This window comes from Leptopilina boulardi, unplaced genomic scaffold, assembly GCF_019393585.1.
Source record: "Leptopilina boulardi isolate dan_hultmark-lab unplaced genomic scaffold, ZJU_Lbou_2.1 LbouV2_162, whole genome shotgun sequence".
Lineage (NCBI taxonomy): Eukaryota > Metazoa > Arthropoda > Insecta > Hymenoptera > Figitidae > Leptopilina > Leptopilina boulardi.
In genome coordinates this window covers 650,413-670,901 of record NW_026137710.1, presented here as the reverse complement: position 1 = coordinate 670,901, position 20,489 = coordinate 650,413, and the positions used below count along the sequence as shown (strand labels likewise).

The 20,489-nt window shown below is 29.7% G+C and overlaps 1 protein-coding gene across 17 annotated transcripts in view; it reads right to left on the bottom strand.

Moving 5' to 3' along the window:
• LOC127276984 (neuroligin-2) overlaps nucleotides 1-20,489 on the bottom strand; it is an 856,047-nt gene that overhangs the window by 236,927 nt on the left and 598,631 nt on the right. For all 17 annotated transcript variants that reach the window (XR_007842293.1, XR_007842294.1, XM_051297757.1 and 14 more), the window contains one exon: nucleotides 4,249-4,376. Coding sequence is in view for 15 of the 17 variants with exons in the window: in XM_051297757.1 (XP_051153714.1) it covers nucleotides 4,249-4,376 (128 nt within the window). In the remaining 2 variants the exon portion in view is untranslated. The remainder of the gene's footprint in view (nucleotides 1-4,248; nucleotides 4,377-20,489) is intronic.

Below are 20,489 nucleotides of genomic sequence, written 5' to 3'. Positions count from 1 at the left end.
CGGGGGTTTTTGGGGTCGCTGATTACGAATGTAGTGTTGCATTTGTTTATTAACAATCTACTTATCCATAATACTTCATATAGGGCTCGTTGGATGAGGAATTACGTTAACTTTCATTTGGTAGTGTCTGAATTATGATAACTTTATTTGTTTATAAAATATTTTATTTTTTATTAACATTAAATAATTTATTAATTAATAATTTGAAAAAAACAAAGAAGAACATCTCAATAATTTTTGTAGTGAAAATACACATTTTTAACTTTCAAAAAAAACTGCTTTAAAAAAAAGTCAAAAAAATTCCTGATTTTCAAAAAAAGGGTGAAATTTTTTATTTTTTGAAAATTTTTTTGCACCATTCCACTATGGGCCAAGAGACCGAGTTGCTTGGCCAAAAGTCAAGTTTTATTTAAAATTGCCTGAAAATCGTTACTCGGGGGTTTTCAGGGTCGCTAATTACGATTCTGATGTCAGTTTTTAAAAATTCAAAATGGCAGATCCAATATGGCGGACGACTTTTATAAAAATCGATTTAATTTACCTGAATCTTGTTACTCTGGGGTTTTTGAGGTCGCTGATTACAATTCCGATGTCAGTTTTTCAAAATTCAAAATGGCGGATACAATATGGCGGACGATGAAATTTAAAATTATTAGAATTCGCTTGAAATTCTTTACTCGGGGGTTTTTCGGGTCGCTAATTACGAATTCGATGTCAATTTTTTAAAATTCAAAATGGCGAATACAATATGGTGGTTTGAGTATTCAAAAAATTATAGGATTTTTATCTACATTTGTTTCTAAATTTTTTTATATTGATGTTTACGAAAATAGAGTGAAATTTTTTTAATTTAAAATATAATTGTTTTTTTTGTTTATTTTGCCTGCAGTTAGCCTATTGTTATAGTAGTTTCCAGGGTTTACCACGGGGAGGTTGCAGTGCTATTTTAAACCCCATTCGGGGAGGTTTCTGAGTGAGTTCCCCTAGCCTCTCACATTCGGGGAGGTTTCTGAGTGAGTTCCCCTAGCCTCTCACATTCGGGAAGGTTTCTAAGTGAGTTTCCCTAGCCTCTCATTTTTCGTTTTCAAAATGAATTACATTAATCTTCAAAGTCTTCTTCTGCTGACAGTTCTATATCCTGCAAATATTCGGTAGTATTCGAAGTGTACATTTGTTCATCTTCATCTTCCATATCAAATTCAAAGTTTGAGTTTCCTTGTGGAACTTCAAGTAAATCTCCTATTTCTTTTACGAGCGAAATCTCATTTTTCTTTCTTATTCGTGATTGCAGACTAAGATTACTTATGATTGGATCGGTACTGTCCATGGATCTATAAAAAACGTCTTCAAGATTAGCTTCTCGACTGCATTTTCTTGCGTGATGTTGTCTGTCGCTCTTGTAATATTTATTTCTAGATTCGGATGCTTCCTCACCTAACATACCTATTGGCAACAAACTTGTTCTGATAACATCACCACCGTGCACAAGAATCTTATGCAAAGTTGCTGACATTAAATACCAATAATAGTGCTGAACATAAATTTTCGCCGTTAATTCACATAATTCATTAAACTTTGATGCGTCAATTGGAAGATGACATGATAAAGCAACAAGAATTTTTTTAAAATTTCGAACCATCTGCACGTTAAGTCCAAGTAATTGAGCGAATAAATCCGGATCTTGAAAAGCTCTTCTAGAGGTATTGCCGTTATTTGTACTGCCAGAACCACCAGGTTTTGGTTTATCTACAACAAGTCCTAATTTTTCCCACAAAATGTTTTGTATATATTTCTTTCTTTCTACAAACTGTAATTTGTGTTCTTTTTTTCTTATCTGACAAACTTTTAGGTTTATTCTGTATGAAATGTTTAGACAAATTTCCAAGAACTTTATCCAAGCATGAAGAGGACTTAAACCATATTGCAGCGAGTTTGGATCTGGCAAAAAAGCTCCCTTATCTTTATTGGACAAATTATTGAACATGGAAGGAGTTGCGTGACAAATAGGACAGTTTTGCATGGATTTTGTATTCGTTATAATGTTTAGAACTTTACCATCTATGAGTGTCAAAAAAGAGAAAAATGAACTTGAATACTGCGGTCATCATCTAATGCAATTTTAAGAACTTCTAGTTTGTCAATTTCTTCTTCAATGTCTTGTTTTTGCTTTAAAATAAGATCTGCTGATTCTGGAACAGATTGAATACAAAGAGGTCGACATGATTTTGGCGATTGCGATGTTCTGTTGTTCCAGAGTACTATATTTTTCCTATCAGAATTGTATAATAATCGTAAAGGAATTACAGTTGTAACAAACAGATTTCCATCACTTTGTGGCGTATTTTCTGATGCAGATTTATAAGACTGATTATACCAAGATAATCCCGAACAACCATCAAACCCCCAAGAAAACATCATCACGCTTTCTAATAATATCAAATTTGTACTTTGCCTGTACTGAACAATCACTTCAGATTGTGATTTTACAATTCTTTCTGTAGTATGGTTTAACAAAGCTTGTAGCGTGACTTTTGCAATCTTTTCAGAAATAGAAATAGTATCTTTTGGAGGGCGACATTCTCCTTTAGCAAGTCTGACTTCATTGTAAGTTGGCCAGATATCCGCACCGGATAATTTAACTTCTGTTCTCATATTTTGATAAAGAGCTTTATTAAGTGAATTGTCCAATAAAAATGTTAGAGCTTCGTCTGGTGTTTTTTTCTTAATTGACACTGGAGGTTCGTTAATTAATTTTCTAATTTTTGCAGGTTGCTCTTGACATTGCAGTATATTTTCAAGTACAAAACATAAATTAAAATTTCCAGAACGTCTGGCCGCATAACGACATGCCATAATCATTCTTTGAGGATCGTGCTTTAATCTTGCACTAATTTCAAAAACTTCTCGACGTTGTGAGCGGTAAGATTTGTCAGAAAATTCAATAGTAGGACGGCCAGATTTAGAAGATGATTGAGACTTGTTTTCCTCAATTTTAGAAATTGATATGGGAAATTCAGAATCTAACCATGTAGAATTCATTGCTTCATATCTGCTTTTCATTCTTTTCGCACTTTCAAATTTTTTCAAATTTTTACATTTCAATGAAGTTAATGAATTTTTTAATTTCTTAAGATCTTCATTTGATATATCTTTGATATTTATACTAATTTTAGATAAAATTTCAGTACAAGTAATTGTCATATCATCATTCCTTGAAATAATATCAAGAACTTCTCGTTTAGTTAATTTCGTCCTTATTAAAAAATTTTTTTTTAATAGTCATATAAAAGTATAATATTTTTATTTCAAATTACATATTTTTAATTGAAAAATTAAAATTATCCATATAGTAGCATTTAAGATGCATTACTCATGATAATCAGTTAAATAATGTCAATATGTGGTATACAGCTAAATGTTTCAATATATGCATATATTAAAGCAGATTCTGAATTCGGGCAAAAATGGGCGGATTTTTCTTATATTTTAGGATCTAATAAAGAAATCTAAAGCTTAGACAATTAAAAATCTGGTGGAGTCTCGGGGAGTTTGCTTTTGAAAATAATACATTATTAAAAATTTACAACTACATGAATATAACTATGTGGTACTTCAAAAAAATTACAACGAATTAACTTCTATTTTTATTTTTATGTCTTTGCATGAGTAAGGAGAGATGAGAAAAAAAAGATAGAGTGAATTGTTTTAATAGATTATGAAGCAAATGACTTTTATTACAAATGCATTGGATAAAATTGATAATTGATTTTCAAATTTCGCACAACTGTACATTAACAACACATTATTGTAGGACAATAAAATTTGTAGAAAAACTACTTTAGTTATAACTGATTGGAATGGTACACTTCATTTTAACCAATTCTAAAAGTGACTTTTGGCCATCGAATTTGGTCTTCTGGCCCATAGTGCATTCGAAAGAGCAGGAAAAAACCTTTTCAAAACATATAGGTCAAATTTTGTTCATTTTTCTTTTTAAAAGTTATAACTCTAAAAATTTACTTAAATTATTTATTTAAAATAATTCAACCCCTGCTTTCTCCTACAGTTTTTGAAAAAACGTAACAATACTTCGTGGTTATAGTACTCACCCCTAGGGCTAAACTATGTGCAAGTTACAGCCCGATCCGATCAATTTTTTTTTCATTTAGAACGCTACAGGAATTTTACTCCATATATAAATATCAATTATAATTAAAAAATTATATAAATATATATATATATACCAACCAATTTCTAAGTACTTCTGATGCACTGGATCATACTGCTCCCAATTTATATTTCGAAATCTGCTACGTTCTCTACTAATAGGTAAAACAGCATCACTTCTCACATGGTTCTCTGCAGCATTTGGATTTCTATAAAAAATCAAGACAATGTAATTTTTTCATATAATATATCATTAATTTTGTTGTGTCGCACACAACTTATTATATTTTATTATTTCTAAAAAAATGTTGTAATTATAATAAAGGAGTCGGTATCAAAACTACACAAGAATTTTCATAAAAAAGTTATATTGTACAAAACATAAAATTGTTATTTTTTACATTATATTTTTTTAATGTTGTTTTTATTTTTTGTTAATTTTAACTTTTTTGTAAATGAAAAAAATCTTTTTTTTAATTTGTTATTTTGTACTGAATTTTTTTTGTTTCTTCTTAACGTTATTTTTTACATAATTTTTTTAGTTATTTTTTACATAATTTTTTTTTGTTATTTTCTACATATAGAAAAAAATATTTTCGTTATTTTTTTGGGGCGGTTTGAGGTGCCCACAAACTAAATGCATATATTAAAACTGTATATAAACTGCATTTACAAGTATCACAGAGAGAAATAGATGGTACTGTATAATATCTAGATAGTACCAGGTACCATATTTCATCTTACATATACTAACAGCTATCTAGATTCTATCAGTTACTATCCAGGTTGTACGGAGTAACATCTTGATGGTAGTGGGTAACATATCCACACTTTTTGTAACATCTTTGATAGTACCGAGTAGCATAAGGGGGGGGGGTAAGGTTAATTCCATGAAAAAAATGCATATTTTTACGAATTTTTTTTGGCTATACAGAAAGAGTTAATATATTTATTAAATTTGTATATAATACACGTGAAAAAGAATAACGTTGGATTAATACCGTTTTCCGATTGGTTCAACGGCAAGGAGCGCTGTAGGCAGTGTCTGTTGGATCAACTTACTTGTAACAATAGATTGACAGTAGGTTCAACAGTAAAAGTCTGTTGAATCAATGCCGAAATCGTGACAAGGCCCACTGACGTTGAACCAATCGGAAAACGGTATTAATCCAACGTTTCTCTTTTTCCCGTGTAGTACAACATTTGAACAGTATTTCACCAAAGTTTCATTGCAAAATATTGAGAATTGATCGAGTGACAGTACACTACCGTCCGAAATTGTGCGAACTCTGCTTTTTCAACAACTATAAAACTGTTCAAATCTTCAAAAATATTAAAACTAAAATTTTGTCCTCTTTATTTTATTAAAGTTAATAAAATTCTGAAAGAAATGACACCTTGACAAAGAGAATATGTTAATTTTTCAATTAGATATCTAAGAAAAACCCAATTTTCAATGTTTTTACTATTTTTTTTATTTCTCTGGCAAAAATTAATATTTTTAAACGTTCTTAGGCTCATTGAAATCGTATTTTGTTATGCAATTCAAATTATATAAAACAATTCATGTACACATTCTTTCCTAGCGTATGCAAACCATGAAAGTTGGCTCATAAAATGTCAAAAAATTTAAATTTAATTCTACAATAAAATATAATGTTTAAAAATCAAGTAAATATATCATTCTAAACTTCTCTGATTTATGTAAGTAAATTTAAGATTTATACATTTTACTGATCATTTTTTGTCATATAAATATTAATCACAATTTTTTGACATTTTATGAGCCAACTTTCACGGTTTGCATACGCTAGGGAAGAATGTGTACATGAATTGTTTTATATAATTTGAATTGCATAACAAAATACGATTTCAATGAGCCTAAGAACGTTTAAAAATATTAATTTTTGCCAGAGAAATAAAAAAAATAGTAAAAACATTGAAAATTGGGTTTTTCTTAGATATCTAATTGAAAAATTAACATATTCTCTTTGTCAAGGTGTCATTTCTTTCAGAATTTTATTAACTTTAATAAAATAAAGAGAACAAAATTTTAGTTTTAATATTTTTGAAGATTTGAACAGTTTTATAGTTGTTGAAAAAGCAGAGTTCGCACAATTTCGGACGGTAGTGTACATTTCCTCTGGCTCCCCCAAAAAAAGTTATTTTGCGGTGTTCACTGTAACTCGCAATAGAATCATCTAAAACAAAAGAATCAAAATGGATTTGTTAAAGGAGATGTTTTTCTACTGGGAGGTTTTTTTTTTATTTTTGAATTTTTTGTAGCACTTTGAAGCCAAAAACCCGATTTTCTCTATAAAAAGTCAGCCTGGTTTTGGCTTCAAAGTGCTACAAAAAATTCAAAAATAAAAAAAAACCCTCCCAGTTGAAAAACATCTCCTTTAACAAATCCATTTTGATTCTTTTGTTTTAGATGATTCTATTGCGAGTTACAGTGAACACCGCAAAATAACTTTTTTTTGGGGAGCCAGAGGAAATGTACTGTCACTCGATCAATTCTCAATATTTTGCAATGAAACTTTGGTGAAATACTGTTCAAATGTTGTACTATTATATAAAAATTTAATAAATATTAATATTAATATATTAATAACTCTTTCTATATAGCCAAAAAAAATTCGTAAAAATATGCATTTTTTCATGGAATTAACCTTACCCCCCCCCCATAATGATGGTACCGGATAACATCTACTTTTTACCACCTTAAGATCATAAATTCTTACCATCTATTTCTCTCCGTGTATTCAAATGAATTTTATCATTAATCATATGCAGTTTAAAGTTAGGGACAGTTGGGGTAAATGGGGACAAAATTCCTATTTTTCACAAATTAATTAATTTTATGCAGCAGAAATAAATTTAGATAAGCTTTAAACGCATGAAACTGACTGTCCCCATTTACCGTAAGATTTTAAAAAAAATTTTAAATTTGGTGTAAATGGGGACAGCATATTTTCTAAGAAAGGTTTAAGAAAAACGTTTCCTTAAGTATATTACTGTATTAAGGAATAAAAATACTTGAAAGAAATTTTTAACAGGGTGGACGAACTTAAATTTTTTTTATAAATTGATTACATTTGCTTAATTGATATCTTTTATTATTTTTTTTATTTAAGTATTTTGTCTCGCATTTCAAAGAAAACAGACTTAAAAATCATATAAAATTTTTTTCTTATTTCCTTAACAAAAATCCACTTGAATTTTTTTTTTGTCGATTTGGTTAATAATAACAAGTTGTCCCCATTTACTCCGAGTTTTTAAATTTTTAGGGTTATTATTAACCAAATTGACAAAAATCAAAAATTCAAGTGAATTTCTGTTATGGGAGTCATAAGGAATAAGAAACAAATTTTGTATGATTTTTAAGTCTGTTTTTTTTCAAATGCGAGACAAAATACTGAAATAAAAAAAATTTAATTGGTTCAACTATTATATATATTATATCTACTACAAATTTTTTTCAAGTTTTTCCATCCCTTAATACAGTAATATACTTAACGAAACGTTTTTCTTAAACCTTTCTTAGAAACTATGCTGTCCCCATTTACCCCAAATTTAAAAAAAAAATTAATCTTACGGTAAATGGGGACAGTCAGTTTTATGCGTTTAAAGCTTATCTAAATTTTTTCTGCTGCATAAAATTAATCCTGGGAATGTAAATAATAACTTAAAAAATAAATCCGCAAATATTACCTTTTAAAGGAAGAAACTTAAGTAATTTGTGAAAAATAAGGATTTTGTCACCATTTACCCCAACTGACCCAAACTTTAAACTGCATATGAATTAATGTTAAAATTCATTAATTGTACTTGTAAATGCAGCTTATATACAGTTTCAATGTATGCATTTAGTTTGTGGGCACCTCAAACCGCCCCAAAAAAATAACGAAAATTTTTTTTCTATATGTAAAAAATAACAAAAAAAATTATGTAAAAAATAACTAAAAAAATTATGTAAAAAATAACGTTAAGAAAAAACAAAAAAAAATTCAATGTACAAAATAACTAATTAAAAAAAAAATTTTTTCATTTGCAAAAAAGTTAAAATTTACAAAAAATAAAAACAACATTAAAAAATATAATGTAAAAAATAACAATTTTTATGTTTTGTACAATATAACTTTTTTATGAAAATTCTTGTGTAGTTTTGATACTGACTCTAATAAAGCATACTTAAGCGGCAGAATAAAAATTAAATTTATAATCACCTAGACTAAAATAAGAATTTCGAAAATTGAAACGAACACAACACCACATTTACAATACTAAAATAAACTAGGATTATCTGTTATTTTCAATTTCAAAGGAATTAAATATCGATCTTTATGGATAGTAATATTCTTAGGTTTTTTTCTTGTAATCATAAATTCGCTCTTCTAAATTTACGGGTGTAATTTAGAAAAAGCTGTTTAAAATGTATCTATCTAATGAAGTAAAGATCGTCTTAATCCTCAGGATTAGGATCATTGTTTGAAAACCGCGTTAAAATAAATGTGCGGAAAAAACAAATTTTGAAACTTAATTCCTGTTAAGGTGTAAAATCACCTAGAGCACATAAGAAATAAAGTCAATTTAAATAATTTATTTTAAGAAAACGGTAGAGTAAAATAATGTTGAAGGTTTTTTAATATAAAACACATGTATTCAACTAAAACAAAACATAAATTTTTTTTCAAAATGGCGCCTTTACATCTGTTCAACCAAAATCACGTTTTTTAAAACAGCATCAACGAGCGGAAGGTTTTCTATTTTCCATTAGTACCTAGACAAAAAATTGTAATGAATTATGAAAGAAGATGTTATTTGTTACAGAACTACGTAGAATATTTAAAAAATATCGATTTTTCTCAAAATGGCTACAGAATAGAAACGCAAGAACCAATTTAAAACATCCCACGTACTTCCCTAAGAAATAGTGCCCTGAAGGAGCAGTCCAAACTTTAAGTAAATCCGTTAAAAATTGTGGGAGTAATCCTTCCGCCTATTTTGAAAAATCTTGTTTCGTGGAAAAAGAGTTATGAAAACATAAGTTAAAACTTTAAAAAGTTGAGCTACGCTTACAAAACTTACTACTCGGAGGTTTTTTGGTGTGCGTTGATTACGAATCCGATGTCAGTTTTTAAAAATTTTAAATGGCGTATCTAATATGGCGGACAACAAAATTGAATAAGGTGTAAATTTAGATGTTCATTACATGAACATTTTGCTTCCTTTTTATGATCATCAAAAAAATTTGCTTCCTCGTGGAGAAAGCATTAACATTGAAATAAACATACATAAATAATATAATAATATAAACATTTGAGAATATAAAAATATTTTCAGCAAAAATATGAATTTTTGATTTTTTAACTTTCATTAATTCTTTAAATTTAAATAAAATCTATACTTTATATATGCCATTCGATTTGTCTTGACGTAAGGAATACGATTTTATAATATATAACCTTAAATTTTACTATTTAAAAATTTTTTTGATTAAAAAAAAATTTTTGGAATAAAGACGATAAAATTTTTTTTTTGGGTATTTTTTAAAATCCTTTGGTCAGATTTGAGATATTAATATGATAAATGACCCTACCAAATTTTATCTAAATGTATTAAAACCTGTTAAAGTTATCTTCTAAACAAAAAAGGGATCCACACACACACACATACATACATCCGGACAATTGATCAGGATCTCACATAACATGTTTCTATATAGAGAAAAATTTGTTTCCGACACTTTGAAAATCTTTATAAATGAAAGGACTACAAAGCTTCCTCCACGAGGAAGAAAAATTTAACGGATTTACACGAAACATGTTGCTGGGTTTAGGGATGTTATTTTTAGGGTTCCGTACCCGAAGGGGGAACCCTATTAATGAGACTAGTGAAGCAAGGCATGTACCCCCCCCCCTAGCGGCCACACAAATTTATCTAGAGGGCTGAAATTTGGTATACATATGTATTTTGGCGTGTAGATTACAGGAAAAATATAGCGAATCTCATAGGAATTAATTATCATAGCGTTGTCAAGGAAAAACCATGATTTTTTACGAAAAATCCCTAAAAATGACTATGTACCCCCCCCCTGGTTGCCACATCTTTTTACATAGAGAGCTCAAATTTGGTACACTTATGTATTTTTACGTGAAAATTACAGGAAAAATATAGCGAACATGATTCGGATTAATTTACATAGCGTTGTCAAGGAAAAATCAAAAATTTTGAAAAAAAGCGATTAATCCTCCTAGCGCACACAATATTTGACAAAGGCAGTTCATATTTGGTATATTTACGTATTTTTGCGTGTAGATTACAGGAAAAATATAGCGAGCACAATTGGAGTTGATGTTCATATTGTTTTTAAGGGGTTACATGGGTTTGGCAGCTTCAAAAAATCAATTTTTTTTTTATTGTTTTATTAATTTATACAACATCTCAAAAATATTGTCCGACATTTTTAAATCGATCCGAATAAAAAATTGGCCGAAATTCCCACGAATATGCCCAAACCACAGACGAAAACCGTGTGTGCGCAGCCGAAAAAAAATCTGCGACAGAGACTCGACAAGCCAGAATTCGCCAAAGACAGGAACAGAAGGATGCCCTGGACATTGCAGCTGCTGCAGGCTGTTTACTTTATGGCCCAGGAATCGACGATTCAATGTAAGTTAAAAAAATCTTTTTTTTCACTTTTATTGGTACTCAAAACTTAAAATACGTTTTTCTCGAAACTGTGTTTTTAAAGTCGGTTGTCAAAATTTCTCGGAAACTACTCAACCGATCTTCATGAAATTTTGCACAGGCCTTCGAGATACAGTTCTCGAGAACTTGGACGAAGGATTTTTTTTTTCTTCAATTACAACTATTTAAAAAAAAAAAATGTTGAGAAAATTTGATCAAAATTTGCATTCTTTTGTAAAAAGGTGCGCCAAAAATCCAATTTTAACTTTTTTTTTCCCCCCTTCGTCCAATTTCTAGTTTTAGGTCTGTACTAAAAGAAAATCTTTGGTTTTTTTAATTTCAGATGATTCTGTTAGGAATTGTGCTGTCAACGCGGACGCACTTATTTTCCGAGGGGTCACCGGAAATGACGTCTCAATGGCTGACTTCTGCATATTTTTCTTCAAAAATTTATAAAATTCTTATTTAAATATGTATGTTTAAAGAACTAAAAAGTTACGAATAAAATATTTATTTCTTCATATAAAAAAAAATTGTTGAAAATAGTCCTTTTTTGCCGAGTAAACCCATGTAACCCCTTAAGGAAAACTCATTTTTTTAGAAAAAATCATGGATTTTTCGAATAAAAAAAGAAGAAAATTTTATCCTAAGGGATCCAAATTTATACTTTTTTACGTATTTTTACGTGTAGATTACAAAAAAAATATAGCGAGAACGATTGGAGTTAATTATCATAGTCTTTTCAAGGAAAAACTGATAATTTTCGATAAAAATCATTATTTTTCCCCAAAAAACAAAGAATATTTTATCTAAAGAGTTTCAAATTTATACACTTTTACGTATTTTTGCGTGTACATTACAAAAAAATATAGCGAGAACTCCAATTGTGCTTGCTATATTTTTTTGTAGTGTTTTGCCATTCTTTATAATTTGCCATTTTCTTTTTTTTATCTTTTGACATTTTTTATTTGTTGATATTTTTATTACTTGGTGAAATCTAAAAAAAATCATAAAATTTAAAATGTTAAATGATAAAAAAAATTAAAAAATTTTTAAAAACTTATGAAATGTATTTCCATGCTCAAAATTAAACAAAATTTGAATTTTTCCATCGGCCTTCACACTTTAAACCCCTCAAATTTTAGGATTAGCGGTACGGAACCCTCGGTTTTAATGCGAGTGTAACTCGCACTTGTCCGATTTTTTAATTTTATCTTTAAAATTCAAAAAAGCGAATACAATACGGCGTAAATTTTTTTAAAAATGGTCAGTTTTGCTTGAAACTTGTTATTCTTACTTACGAATATGCCGTCAGATTTTCAAAATTTAAAATGTGGATCCAACGTTGCAAACGTTCTTAAAAGGATTTAGACAAAAACAAATTGTACTACAATCGTCACTAGAAACGAATTAGAAATGTTTCTACAACTGTAATCTCAATTTTAATCAGCTACCCCGAAAAGCCCCTATCAACAAGTTTTGTATAAATCCTTTAAATTTGAAGTCCTTTCGTTTATAAAATTTTTTAAAATAGTGAAAACAAATTTTCCTCTATATAGAAACATGTTTAATAAAATACAAATCAATTGTCCTGATGTATGTATGTGTGCGTATGTATATATGTGTGGATTTTTTTTGTGAACACGATATCTTTAATAGGTTTTAATAGGTCTGGGTAAAATTTGGTAGACTTATTTATCAAATTAATCTCTCAAAAATGAAGACAGGATTTTTAAAAATACTAGTGTTGCATGTCAATCCAATAATTGTTCGATATCGATTGCATATGCTTGAATATTGATACATTTTATCAAGCCAAGAAGCGTGATTTTCTTTTGTTTATGATTGACTTTGATCGTTCGAATGTAATTTCGAAATCTCGATCAAACGTATATATTTTTTATTATAATAATAAAATACCTCTTTTTCATCGATTTTTTAAAATAAAAGAGGAAGTTATTTGTGAAAAGTAAAATGGCAGAAGATACGAAAAAAACCGAAAGCAGGAAAAGAATACATGATCAGATAGATTTAGATGATGAGCAAGCAAAAGGAGCGTCTCAAAAATATTTTACAAAAATGTTTCAATTTGAATGTCAAATTTTACATACTTTTTTCTAATTTACTATTTTTATTAGTTTACAAATTTTAGTTTTATCAAATATTTAACTAATTTTATTGACAATTATTAAAATTATTAAAATGAAAAATCCTTGACCATCAGAAAACACAAGAACAGATTGGAAAATGATTCTGTAAAATATCTTATGTGCTTGAATTGGTGGATGAGTTGTTCTCTAAAAGACCAAATTAAAACTTCCCTTAAGGCTTAAATTGTTTTTCGAAAATTGTGTTTTATTTGTTGATTTTAATAAATATGAATAGTTTTATTAATCCCTACATATTTTTGTACGTAATATGTTAAATATTACTTCGTTGAATAAAGAAAAAATAATAAATTATTTAATTTATATGATTTTTTATTTATTTTAATGAGAAAAGAATATTTTAAAAATTATATATATAATTTTTAAAAAATTACAATATTTAAATTATACTAATAGTGATTGTTTTTAAGAGAAATTTTGGACATTAGAAATTTCAATTGCTTAAAAAATTTAAATAGGTTAGATAATAATAATAGGACTAATCACTCGAAATATTTTTAATTTTTTCAATAAAAACTATATATTTAATTACGATTGATAGAAAAAATATTATTTACAATAACTTAGGTTATTAACAGTTCTGTATAATTTTTAAATAAATAATGAGCGTATACTATGTGCTTGACGCATCAAAAATGCACTTTAAATGTGAAATGTAGGCACAAAATATTTATGATGTACATAATATTTATGTATACTGTTTATTTTTGATGGGGTTACATTCTTCTGATGTCAATTTATTATTTGAATTGAATAAACAATTTCATAAACTATATTTTATTAAAGAATTTTATAAAAAAATTTATAGTTTATATATAAAAAATTCATTGAAATCTTCACTGCATTTCTGTATATACATAGGTTAAGTTAAAACGGAATCAAGCAAATCTCGATCGATTTACTTAACGGGAAGTTTGTCTCTATGACACGAACCAATCAATATATTGAATAAAATTAAACAATCACCTTTCTTGAGATCGTTAATTTCTCGATTGTTTTGCTTGACATGCAACACTAAAAAATACCTATAAAAAACATTTTGTCGTCTTTTTTGCAAAATTTTTTTTTTAAATGAAAAAATTTTTAAATGGAGAAATTTAAGGTGATATATAATAAAATCGTCTTTCTTACGTCAAGACGAATCGATTGGTATATATCAAGTATAGATGTAATTTAAATTTAAAGAATTAATGAAAGTTAAAAAATCAAACATTCTTATTTTAGCCATAAAAAATTTGTGTATTTTTAACCCTTTCGTTCCCAAGATAATCTCAGAACTTCAAAAAAGATAAGTGAAATTGTTCTTACAGTTTTTCGGGTCGCTGATGACGAATTTGAGGTTAGATTTTTCAAATTTTTCAAATTCAAAATGTCGGATAAAACATGGCGGACAATTTTTTTAAAAGTGATTAAATCCGCTCGAAAATGGCTACTCGGGGGTTTTTGGGGTCGCTGATGACGAATCCGGTGTTAGTTTTCAAAAATTCAAAATGGCGGATCCAATATCGCGGACGACTTTTGGAAAATCCAATGCAATTCGCTTGTAACTCGTTACTTGGGGGTTTTTGGGGTCGCTGATTACGAATCCGGTGTTAGTTTTCAAAAATTCAAAATGGCGGATCCAATATGTCGGACAAATTTTTGAAATTGTTAGATTCGCCTGAAATTTGTTACTCGGAGGTTTTCGGGGTCGCTGATTACGAATCTGAAGGCAGATTTTTAAAATTTTTATAAATCAAAATAGCGGATAAAATTTAAAAAATTGACCAAATTCGTTTCAAACTCGCTTCTCGAGGGTTTTTGGGTTTTTTTTTAAATTCGTCCACCATATTGGATCCATCTGTGAATTTTTAGAAATTTTAAAAATCTGACTCCAGATTCATAATTAGTAATCCCAAAAAACCTTGAGAAGCAAGATTGTAACGAATTGGGTCAATTTTTTAAATTTTTTATGCCATGTTGAATCCGCTATTTTGAATTATAAAAATTTTAAAAATCTGCCTTCAGATTCGTAATCAGCGACCCGAAAACCTACGGGTAACAAATTTCAGGCGAATCTAACAATTTCAAAAATTTGTCCGTCATATTGGATCGGACATTTTGAATTTTTGTTAACTAACACCGGATTCGTAATCAGCGACTCCAAAAACCCCCGAGTAACGAATTTCAGGCGAATTGCATTAGATTTTCCAAAAGGCGTCCGCCATATTATATCCGCCATTTTGAATTTTTGAAAACTTACACCGGATTCGTAATCAGCGACCCCGAAAACCTTCGACTAACGAGTTGCAAGCGAATTGCATTAGATTTTCCAAAAATCATCCGCCATATTGGATCCGTCATTTTGAATTTTTGAAAACTAACACCGGATTCGTAATTAGCGACCCCAAAAACCCACGAGTAACGAGTTTCAAGCGAATTGCATTAGATTTTCCAAAAGTCGTCCGCCATATTGGATCCGCCATTTTAAATTTTGAAAAACTAACATTGGATTCGTAATCAGCGACCCCGAAAACCCCCGAATTACAAATTTCAGGCGAATCTGAACGATTTTAAAAATTGGTCATTTTTAATAATTATTTATATATTTTTTTAAACAATATAAATTTTTAGACATCATCTGGTCTAGAAATTTTGAAAGTACTATTCCTCCTGAAGAAAATGCCTCAAAGCAGACTTAGAAATATTAATTTTGTTCTGAGTTATTGAGGTTTTTGTAGGTGGGACATATATGTCCCATGGGAACGAAAGGGTTAAATTCAAGTATATACATGAAATATTTTTATTCCTTGCACAGAAGCGAATCAATTGGTATGTATAAAGTATAGATTTAATTCAAATTTTAAGAATTAATGAAAATTAAAAAATCAAAAATTCATATTTTAGCTAAAAAAATTTGTGTTTATTTAAATTTAAGTTAAAACATAAAATAATTGTATTCCTTGCACTGAATTGAATCGATTCATATATATAAAGCATATGTGACACCCAAAATTAATTAAATATTTTCTTAATTTTTAATTTTTCAAAAAATTTAAATAATTTAAAAGTTTTTAACTCGAAATGATTTAAATCAATCAATTGAAATGGAGAAATTTTTTGCTTCACACAATGAGGAAGCAAAATGTTTATGAAATAAACATAAAGAACCTCCTGCTTGTTTATTTTGTCATTTATCTTATTGGATCAACCATTTTGAACTTAATGCAAATCTCAAATCCGGGTCGTAATCAGCGATCCCGATAACCCCCTAGCAACTTTTTGAGAAAAACGTCTTTAAAAATTTGTTAAGTGTCAGTTTGTTTTACAAATTTTATTCTATCATATGCACATTAAGTAGAAAAACACACGCACACATACATATGAGGCAAAATTCCTGAAATGTCCGAACAATAAATTAAAAGTTATCGAATTTAATCCATACTCTTCTAAAATGTTGTCATTGTTGGTGAAAGTCTAAAAATAAAATATTATTGAATTTGATAAAATAGTTTTTGAATTTCGTTTTTAATTTTTGACTTCTGAAAATAATTTTTTTTTAATTTACAATATTTATAAGTATAATGCAAATATATATATATATATATAAATGAAACATATATATATATCTACCTATATTACAAAAAGATATCGCCGCCAACGCCGCCGCCGCTGTTCCAAGACTCTGAATATAGCCGCAAGTCAAGAAAAGGGGGGGAGAAGAGAAGGGAGAGGGGGGACTTGCGGCTATATTCAGAGTCTTGAAACGATCTTAACCATTAAATTTAGGGTGGGGAGGGGAAAAGGAGGGGAAGAGAGGAGGGGGGTGGGGGTTGGCGCGTGAAGCCGCTGCCGCCGCTGTTCCAAGACTCTGAATATAGCCGCAAGTCAAGAGAAGGGGGCGTAGAAGAGAAGGGAGAGGGGGGGACTTGCGGCTATATTCAGAGTCTTGAAACGATCTTTACCTTTAAATTTAGGGTGGGGGTGGGGAAAAGGAGGGGAAGAGAGGAGGGGGGAGGGGGGTTGGCGCGCGAAGCGCGCAGGGGGCATAGCCCCCTAGTATATATATATATATATTTGTCTTGGAATCAATTGATTCATACAAAGAAGTAACATATACATATTTAGCTGCTTAGTTTCTAGTGAACCTAATAGATTAATTATTATAATTCATTTTTATTTTGTTTTCATTCACTGCTTGGCTTAAAAATCATATAAACAAATTTCACAATATTTCTTGCAATTATTAAATATGTCTCTTAAAAAAAGTTTAGCAATTTCTCACTTGAAATTATATCATCATTGTTATCATTTATAAATAATTTTCTTTCTTGAGAAAAGATTTGGCAGTTGGCTAATAGATGAAATAAGAATTTGGATTCAGATATATCATGATAATGTTACGTCTCAAATACAGAAATAAATAACGAAATAATATTTTATTTTATTTATGGCCGCTCGGTGATTCAGGGTATACCTGTTTCATTTACAGAGCAGAAGGCTCTGAACTAAGAGTACAGGACAGAAAGAAAATAGTGATTAATTTTATGATTAGGTTACAATTTATTTAGACAAATGTTTTTAGTTAAAACAATTCGTTTTTATGAGAGAGAGGGAATCACGAACCAACCAATCCAGGAAATAGAGTTCAGCATTCCACTGCAACAAGGATTCAGTAGTAGGTGTGTTGAAAGAAAAAGGACCACTGCTGTGTCCTTTGTTGTCACAGGAAAGGAGTTGGTACCAGCCCAGGTATAATCGCAGGTCCGGAGTTCTATTAGGCGTGATGAAACTCCCAATAATGAGTCTCTTCCAAAAAAAGGAAGAATGCATAATTGCCCAATATAATGAGAAGAAAAGATCCTTGTTTAATGTAGAGGGTTTTGACACTTGATTTTAACTTTCGTATAAGAAAATTATGCACTTGAACTAGAAGACGTCGACTGGTACCAAAAATGAGCTTAATGTAATACGTATGAAGAGGATTTAAGTACTGGTCTCTCCGTGAAAATGTAATCCTTTTATACTGAATTTTCGTAAGAGAATAGATAAAATTTTATTGTCGTGCTATATATTTTTCACCCTAATTTTGGAAGCCAAAGTTGAGTCCTTCTCTCTCAGTTGAACGTTAAAGGAGGGGTGTGAACCGTTCTAATACAGAATAGAAAGAGTACGACTACGGTTATTCGCAGCTGTAGAAGAGCGTCTGTGCTCTTCTAATGTGGTGATACCACAGGGGTTCGTCGCATAGGAAAGTTAGAAAGAGAGCATTTATTACATAATCGGAGCGTCTATACTCTTCTAATGTAGCGATTCTACAGGGTTTCGTCTGATTTTAGTACATAAGGAAAATTAGAAAGAAAGCATTTTGTTTCGTGTGGGTGTGAGCTCTTCTAGAGTCATAAAAGGTTTCTCGCTTCTATTTGTATGTTTTAGAAATACAGTATATAGACGTAGGAGGTACGAAACGCAGGGGTCTTTTATATATAAAAGAAAGATGTTTAGTTGCGCGACAAAAGGGCGGAAGTTTTACATTTAAGAGAAAGGTATTTAGATGCGTAACAAAAACACGGGTGTTTGTCGCAAGAAAAACGCAACTCGGTATAGATTTAAGAATTCTTATAATATGAATATTAAAGTTACGGTGACGTGACAATAACAAAAGTTGCAGAATTTACTCGACTCTAGTTTGTACGACTTTGCATTTATAATTAATCTTGTCTGGAATTTGTTAATCAACAGAAGTTGTGCAAGTATTTTCTTTGTTTTAAGCGAAAGCTTATTGATATTTAAATATTTTTGTGAACCCTTTTGAAGAGTCAAATTTGAGTACATCAGTAGTGAGGAGGAGGCTCTCGCCTTTTCCACTTCCGCTTGGTACATTTTTTCATTATATTCTTTAACTGAGATCCTCAGGTTTTTTTTCCATGAAAAGGTAGTCACAATCGACGTACTATTCTTGTTTAAAAAAGTACATTGAGCCGGAAGATCACTAACACTTCTACTATTCAAAACAAATAACCTGTTCTCTTCAAAACATTCCACTAATAATTTACCTTTCATATTTTCTTCAGTGAATAAACTAGATATTTCATTGAAAAAGTAAGCATTATTACCTATTATTTCTTCTTGTAATTGGTTTAAATTACTTATCTTACAGTTAAAGTCACCTACAATTATCCTACATTAAACCTAACAAAGCTGCATTAATGTCAAGAGATGGATTAAAATACACTGAACCAATTATTATTTCATAGATTGAATATTTTACTTTCACAAAGATTACATTCTCCGTTTTGTATACTGTTTCTGATCGGAATTTATTTGTATATGTTATGATTAATCCTCCTTTCGCTCTCCCCCTCGACGAATTTCTGGTTGCCTCACTATGAATTGTATGCTCTTCAAATTTGTGATTAATATAACGTAGTTGTAGTTGTGTTTCTAGCCAAGTCTCACTAACACAGATAATGTAATTATTTGTACAGCAGTCTAAAATGTCTTTAAAGTTATTAAAACCTCTTGAGTTCCAAAATATAATTCAAGTAGGTGACCTTGAGGTAGAACCTTTGAGATTTAGTTTGTTTTGACGATAGTGTTGTTTTTTGTTTTTTTCTATCAAAAAACATTTTAGAGTATTATTCTCTTTTACTTCTTTCGGCTTTTTAAACTTATTTTTGTTAACATCTGATTTTCAATTGCGAGTTCTTTTTTGGGAACTTGTTGAACTGTGAGAAGTAAAAGATTCCTCCCCTTCGGAGTGAAAATCATCATTTTCTTTTTCAGTGATCTTCTTTTGTAAAGACTGTAAATAGTAAAATTTATTTTCCATAAGGAGGTTGGTTCCTTTAATTTTCGAAGTTTTTCCATCCTTTAAGAGTTTTTGTTGAAAATTTTTAGTTCTCTTCGAATCTCTCTCTGCTCAGGGGTGCAGCCACTGAAAATTGAGATGTTCATTGAACGAAAAGCAGTTAAATGAGTAAAAATCTCTCTTACATACGTTGAAGAGTTGACAAATCAAAACAGGTCTATTTCCTGGATTTTTACCTAGTCTCGAGACTCGTTCACAGGCTTCAACTGGAATAGAGATTTCAGATTGATTAAAAATTTTAAACATCACTTCACGAAGATTTAGTTTTATTGTCCCTAATGTTGTAAAAAACTATGTTCTTGGACTTCTCTTAAATTTCAAGGTAATTTAGTTTGTTTTTCAGCATGTCAACTTCCTTTTTCAGGTTCTCACATTTACCCTCCAGAAAACTACATTTAGATTTATAGCCTCGCAACTCACTTTTTATTTCCTCATCCGAATTTTTTAAGATTTATGTCTTCTGTTATGTTATTAACATTTGTCTTAGTTTCTTTAACATCCTCGTGCACTGATAACAGCAAGGCCTTTAACTCTTCTATACCCGACATTTTTGTTGTTATAGTTTTTATTTCTTTTTTAACAATTATCACTCAGTATTATAACGAATTATA